Source organism: Chrysochloris asiatica, unplaced genomic scaffold (genome assembly GCF_000296735.1).
Source record: "Chrysochloris asiatica unplaced genomic scaffold, ChrAsi1.0 scaffold00050, whole genome shotgun sequence".
Taxonomy (NCBI): Eukaryota; Metazoa; Chordata; class Mammalia; order Afrosoricida; family Chrysochloridae; genus Chrysochloris; species Chrysochloris asiatica.
In genome coordinates, this window is record NW_006408568.1 from 97,178 (window position 1) to 105,144 (window position 7,967).

A 7,967-nucleotide genomic window follows, 5' to 3' on the forward strand; every position below is an offset into this window, starting at 1 on the left:
GGGCACCATCTGTGATGACAACTGGGACATGAATGCTGCCCAAGTGGTGTGCAGACAACTGGGCTGTGGAGTGGCCATCAACGCCACTAGTTCTGCCCATTTTGGGGAAGGAACAGGACCTATCTGGCTTGATGAGTTGAACTGCACAGGAAAAGAGTCCTACGTGTGGAGGTGCAAGTCCCAGGGCTGGGGGCAGAACGACTGCAGGCACAAGGAGGACGCAGGGGTCATCTGCTCAGGTCTGCTCTCTACATGCCCATATCTGGGGGAGGCAGCTTGGAACTCCATAGGGTTAGGGCCTGGGCCACTGGGGAGTCTGAGTTGAATAAGCCAGAGGGGATGGAGTTTTCTTATCATAGTCCTTGATATTTAAATACCTGTGAATAATGTATTTCTTCCCGTGTGATTTCACTCTGCAAAATAGATTTTTCTAGTATTTCACAAAAGTAGGACTCATATTTCAAGATTTTTGTTTAAATGACTTGCAAATCCCCACCCACAACTTCTATCTATTAGTGCATGTCTCAGAGGTTTAGGTAATAAATGAAGGGCTACTTCACCTCACCTCAGTTATCCCAGTCTCTATCATGAGAGATAGTAGGAGAGGGAAAGAAACCCTGATTGAGAAAACAGACCAGAGAGGTCTTCAAGGAGAGAGACACGTGGTATCTGAGTTAAGTGGTCCCATTAATTGGAGTAGAAGTCAGTAGTAAGGTGAGACACACTTGGTCCCAGTGCCTTATTCTTCCCATCTCGACTTTCAGAGTCCCTGGGCCTCAGGCTGGTGAGTGATGACCATGACTGTGCCGGGTGGCTGGAGATCTTCTACAACGGGACATGGGGCAGTGTCTGCAGGAGCCCAATGGAGTCCACCACGCGGTCTGTGATCTGTAGACAGTTGGGCTGTGGGGACACTGGAGAACTCAACCCTTCTGCTGGTATCAGGACAGTGTCGCAGCCCCTGTGGGTGGATGGAATCCAGTGTCAGAAAAGTGACTCCACCCTGTGGCAGTGTCTTTCTGATCCTTGGAATAATAGATCATGCTCTCTGAAAGAAGCAGTTTATATTATTTGTGAAGGTGAGTTACTTATCTTATTTCTTTATTTTATTGTATTTATCTGAAATACTTACCTTATTTGCCTGAATTTGACACTAACCTACATAGGGTTGCTATGCGTCAAAATTGGCTTGATGGCAGTGGATTGGATTTGGTTTGGGGTACAGGCATGGGAGTAGATAGCAAGAGAGGATATGGATAACTACTTTGTATATTTCAACCTAGATATAAAGATTTATTGAGTAAATATGTTGGGAAGAAGTGTCACTCTGAAGAGAAAAACATTTAAACAAATATTAGTCTGGAGAGAAAGAAATGCTTATCTCTGTTCTGAGAGAGAGTGGGGCAACAGAATTCTATGAAGAAGTATGAGACCTATTTACTCTATTACTTGCTTAGTGGATCTTGTTAACAGGTGAGTCTGCAAGTGGGCATAGCCTAGGGTACTGAGAGGTTCCTAGTGGGCCCCAAGGCAGAGCGGGCCAAAAGAAATGGTCATTTATTAAGCATCTACTGTGTTTTCTCTGGAGTTCTGGTGTGGTGCTGTGGGATAATGCACTGGACTGCAATATAGATTTGAATCACAAGGTCAGTGGTTTCTTGGAACCCCTATCCAAGGTTGCTATGAGTCAGAACTAACTCAACAACATTGAACAACAACAAACATCTTTCTGATACTCTCTGCTTTTAGCCAAGATTCATTTGATGTCAGCAATGGTATCGCTAGTTCCACATCTTCTCTGACTCCAGCTAGAACCACTGCAACCATTTTTAAATTAATTTTCAGGCAAATTTTACTATGTGATATTATTGATATTGTTTGATCATTTCTGCATCCCATTGGGTCACCTTTCTTTGGAATATGGATTCCTTCCAATCAATTGGCCAGGTAGCTGTCTCCAAAATCCACTGGCATAGACTAATGAGTGGTCCAGTGCTACATAAGTTTGCTTAAAGATTTTCTATTTGTATTCCAACATTTCCAGTAGTCTTATTGTTTATTAATGCCTTCAGTGCACCCTGGACTCTTCCTTCAGTACTATTGGTTTTTGATCATATGATACCTCTTGAAATGGTTGAACATTGACACAACAGTGACTGTGTAGTCCTTCCATCTTCTTCTGGTGCTTCCTGATTCACTCAGTATTTTGTCCATAGAGTCCCCCAATATTTCAATTTCAGGTTTGAATTTTTATCTTCACTTCTTTCAACTTGAGAAATACTGAATATATTCTTCTCCTTTGGTTTTTAACTCCATGTCTTTGGATATTGTTGTTGTTATGTGCTGTTGCTTCAGTTCTGACTCATAACCATCCTGAATAAGATTTCCAAGGAGAAGCTATGGGTTTGAATCACTGACCTTGTGGTTAGCAGTTCAGTGCTTATCCTATGGTACCACTCCAGGATGCCAGGTAATTGGATACTTTATTATAATATTTTACTTTGTCTTCTTGAACTGCCCTTTTACATTTTCTGTTCAGCTCTTATACTTCATCAATTCTTTCATTTGCATTACCTACTTTACACTCAAGAGCAAGGTTCACAGTCTCTTCTGGCATCCACTTTGGTCTTTTCTTTCAGTCTGTCCTTTTAGAGATCTTTAGCTTTCTTGATGTATGACACTATTGATGTCATCCAACAACTCCTCTGGTCTTTGGCTATTAGTGTTCAATGCATAAAATCTCATCTTTAAATTCAGAAGGGATATACTCAAAGTCATATTTTAACTTTCGTGAACTTGTTTTAATTTTCTTCAGCTTCAGTTTATACTTGCATATGAGCAATTGATGTTCTGTTCCATAGTCTGCCCTGGCTTTGTTTTGACTGATGACATTAAGCTTCTCTATCATCTCATCCCAGGTGAGGATTTGTCTTGCAAAATTCTTTTATGCACTCTCCAGCATCATTTATGTCACCAATCCCATATTTTTCAACTACTGATCCTTCCTCTTTGTTTCCGTCTTCTGCATTCCAATCTCCAGTAATTATCAATGCATCTTGATTGCATGTGTGATCAATTTCAGACTGAAGAAGTGGGTAGAATTTGTCAAATTCATTATCTTTGGTTTTAATTGTTTGTGTCTAAATTGAATAACAGTCATGTTAACTGGCCTCCCTTGTAGGCATAAGAACATTATCCTAACACAAGCAGGATTGTACTTCAATACAGATCTTAAAATGTTCTTTTTTATGATGAATGTGATGACATTCCTCTTCAATTTGTCATTCCCAGCATTGTAAATTCTTTTTCATGGAGACACTCAATCTTCACTAGATCTATATATATTTTTTTTTTCATTACAACCATCCCCCTTATGCCAGTCATTTCTTGATTATCTGTTTAAGCATCCTGCTCTATTATTGAAGTCACTGTCTTGGCACCATCTTTTACTCTTTGCCACATTTTTCCTCTATGAAACTCATGTGGCTAATACGCAGTCCTTGGAAAACTCTACTATCCGCACATCCTTACCTTCACCCAAGAAGTTGAACTACACTTGTGGAAAGTACACATAATTTATTGGTATCACATAAAGGTGACAAATAAATCCTTAAAGGTCAACTAGCACTCTCTCACTCTTCTCCTATGCATCCTTAGTGGCTTTATTCTCTATCTCTTCAAAATTGATACTTTATATCTTCTCATTTTGTCTCAAATCACCGTTAATTGGTCCCACTGCTCATTGTAAATGGAATCTTCCTCACTTTACATTAAGAGAATAAGAATGATTGGATGGAAGCATGCTCATTCTTCTTCCATTGCATCTACCAACTCCTGGTTGCACCCCAGCATTCTGTCTTTTCCTCTTCTGAGTGAGGAATACACCTTGTTTCTTCTTTGAGTCATTTTCACACTTACTCTACATTCTTTCCTCTCTTGTTTTCTGAAGAACTTTGATTCTAAATTTGACAGTGTTGATATTTCTCCTTCTTTCAAGTCATTTTTTTCCCTAGGGTTTCCTGAAACCAAACTCCTCTAAGGTATCTTTCTTCCTGCCTCACCAATTGGTGTTCTCAGTAATTTTCTTAGTGTCTCTTTTGCTACTATACCTTGAAACATTGCACAGTCTCAGAAGTTCAGTTTGGGGCAAACAATAATTCAATATCTATGTTCTTTTTTTTTAAGCTTCCTATTCCCATATTCTCTTTCATCTTGAGACACCAAGTTCATTCAAACTGATCTACAATAAATGCAGCCTTTCTAGAGAATTAGAGGTATCCCTGATTCTGAAAGCTAGCAGTCATCCAATAGTGGTTGGGAGACTGAATTTCAGAAATATTCTACAAGGGGATTCTGAATATGGGGTGCATGGTTGTGTGGGGTGATATAGAAAAACATACCAGTTGTGAGATTTTCTCACATAGGAGTCCTGCCATGGCACTGTAGGATAAGCAGTGGACTGCAAATTCAGTTTGAACCGCAAAGTCAGCAGTTCAAACCCACTAGCCACTCCTCAGAAACCCTACATAAGGGTTGCAATGAGTCAGAACCAACTCAATGGCACTGAACAACAGCACAATGAGTTGGAAGCAACTTGACAAAAATTACCAACAACAAAGTATTTTAATTATATTTGTTTTCTATGAAATGATATATATTCTTGTCATCGTCATGATCTGAGTATTTCTGTGAATTAACATATTCCTTTTTTTCATCTTCTTTTCCTTTATGCTTTATTTAATATGTGTATCTGTATTATCTTTGTCCATTCTATGCAATTGTCCCTCTGTGTGCATAAGCAATATCTCACGCTACACTTTCTAGGTTTTTTTTATATATACATATCTATATTTTACTGAGCCCCTGGCTTTCACAAAATGCTTAAACCCTCCTTTTTAATTTCTTCTCCCTCATTACTATCTATTTATCTAATTTCCTGTTCAAAAAATATCATGTGAATGGCTTAAATACTCTATCAAACAACTGAGAATACAACAGGGAAGACAAAACAGATGATTGGGACATCCTAATAATTAGACATTGTGTGCATCAAAAGATTTCTCCAAAAGAGTAAAAAGAGAACTTACAGACTGGGAATTTTTTTTTTTTTTTTTTTTGCAATTGCATATATCAAGCAAGCAACTAATCTCTAATGTGTCAGACTGCAAGGTCATTTCAACTGCAAGGTCAGTGGTTCAATCACACCAGCTGCTCCTTGGAAATCCTATATAGGTTCACTATGGGTCGGTATCGACTCGACGGCACTTAACAATAACAACAACAATATCTCTATAAGAAAAAGACAGCCAACCTTATTTAAAAAATAAGTGGAAGACATGAACAGACACTTCGCCAAGGAAGACATTCTGACAGCCAACAAACACATGAAGAAATGTTCATGATCATTAGCCATTATTCTTGTTGTTAAGTACCCTTGAATAAGTTCATTAGCTACTAGAAAGATGAAGGTTAAAACAACAATGAGCCCAGCATTAATAGAAAAATTCAAAAGAACAAAAAGCAACAATGGCTGGTAAGAATGTGGAGAAACCCTCCTACATTAATGGGACTGGAATACGGCACAACCACAGTAGAAAATAGCATGGCGCATCCTGAACAGGTAAGAAATTGCAATACCATGTGACTCAGCAATCCCTCTACTTGATATATATCCCCAAGAATTAAGAAACACTACACTAGCTCATATATGCACACCCATGTTCATCACAGCACTATTCACAATAACAAAAGAGACAGCATAAATGCCCATCAACGAAAGAATGGATAAGCAAATTTTGATAACATATACAAAATGGAATACTACACAACATTAAAAAATAACAATGAGTCTGTGAAACACCTCATAGCATGCATGAATCTGGCAGACATTATGCTGAGTGAAATTGTTGTTGTTGTTAAGTGCCATTGAGCTTGTTCTGACTCATAGAGGCCCTGAAGAGGATTTCCAAGGAGCAGCTGGTGAGTTTGAGCCACCAACCTTGCAGTTCAAATCAACCTTGTGGTGGAATGTTTATCCTATAGCACCACACCCTCAATCACAAAAGTATAAATATAGTATGAGACTACTATTGTAAAAACTCAAGAAAAGGTTTTCATGATAAAACAAACATTCTTTGATGGCTAAACTTCGTCTCTCATACTTTGGACATATTGTTGGGAGGGAACAGTCGCTGGAGAAGGATATCATGTTTGGTAAGATGAAAGGTCAGAGAAAAAGAGGAAGACTCACAATGAGATGGATTGGCCAGGTGGCAACATTGATGGACTCAAGTGTGGCAGCGGTAGTGAAGTTGGCCCAGGATCGGACATTGTTTCGTTCTGCTGTGCATAGGATCGCTATGAGTTGGTTCTGACTCGATGGCACCTGACAACAAAAACAACAACAGGGGTGGTAGGGAAAAGAGAGTAATTCACTGACTACAGGGTAGACACATGTTAACTGCGGTGATAGAGAAGGTAATATACAGCAACAAAGAGGTTGGCAGAAGAATGATGAAGACAGGTGAAGACACAGGGAGTAATGCAAGGCTAAAGGGGATAGAGGTACATACACAACTTTGGAACAACAGTGTTCTATGGATGAATACAGGGATAGGTTCAGTGACTGAACGGGTATTTGAGGAAGAATGGGAGTATACCCACAATATATAAGGGGTTGAAAGAGGATATTTGTAAATGGGTATTTACACACCTATGAATGTGGTAGAGCATATAGGGGGCAAAATAAAAAATAAAAAACTTCTTAGACATCACCAAACATCTTAAGGCAATGAGTTACTGGGCATGGGGGTTTAGGACTATAGTCTCAGGGGACACCCTGATCAATTAGTATGACGTAGGCCTCAAAGACAATGTTCTACATTCTACTTTGTGAGTACAGACTAGGATCTTAAAATATCACCATCAGTTATCTAAGATGCCATTATTGGTTCTACATGTGTGGAAGAAAGAAGAGTAATGAAAACTGAAGATACTTGGAATCAGCTAATCCAGTGGGCCAATGAAACTCATGAACATTAGTCTCCATGACTCTCAGACCAGAGAAACTACATAGTGCCTGGCTACCTCATTGCTCTGAAAGGGATCACATTAAAAGGTCCCAGATAGAGTGGGAGAAAAGGTGGAACAAAACTCAATTTTTCAAAAAAAAAAGTACCGGGCCTACTGGTCAGAAACAGACTGGAGGAACCCAGGACTATGACTCTCAGATCTGGAACCCTCGTGACCCTATTTTCGGCTAAGCAGTAGATAGATATACAAAGGGGACAACAACACTTGTAAAGTGTTGAAAATGGTCAACCATTCAAATCAAAAGGACAACATTTATCTAAGAATAAAGTTGAGAATGGATGGGAAGGAGGTTGGAATGGAAATAAGCACCACAGGGAGGAAGTAGGAAATCTGTGGTTATGTGGAGGGAATTGCAGTTAATGAAATGAAACAAAGTGCATTATTTGTTGAATGTGAAACTGATGATCTTCTCTTCACTCAATTCACAATAAAATGTTTCAAACAAAAAGATATCATGTGCAAAACATAAAGGCATCATTTAGATTTTGTCACATTTTTCGTTTCTGATGTATACAAATAAGATGCATGTTTTTCTCTCAATGACTTCTACAATTTACTTTTCTGCATTCTAGAATGTTTCTATGACTTAGCCCTTGATAGGAAAAAGAAAAATTTTATACACTCAATTTAGTCCATTCCACTTGTTAATTTACAGGAAAATGGAAAGAAATGGCTAATAAATAGTAATAAAATACTCTTCCACAATTTAGTAATGGAGAAGTGATAACATGGAAACTATGACTTGTAATAGAGAAATTAAAAATATTTGTTTTTACCATAACTGAATTCTTGCTGAATTAGGCTGTTGTTTCTCTTTTCTAATATGGCTGCCTAGGAAACTCTCCCTGTGACAAGCTCTTACTATTTGGTTGTTG

At 38.7% G+C, this 7,967-nt stretch overlaps 1 protein-coding gene across 1 annotated transcript in view; it reads left to right on the forward strand.

The window, feature by feature from the left end:
- LOC102841716 (antigen WC1.1-like) overlaps positions 1-7,967 on the forward strand; it is a 180,020-nt gene that overhangs the window by 89,395 nt on the left and 82,658 nt on the right. The window contains 2 exon segments of the mRNA XM_006862752.1: positions 1-239; positions 765-1,079. Coding sequence (XP_006862814.1) covers positions 1-239; positions 765-1,079 — 554 coding nt within the window.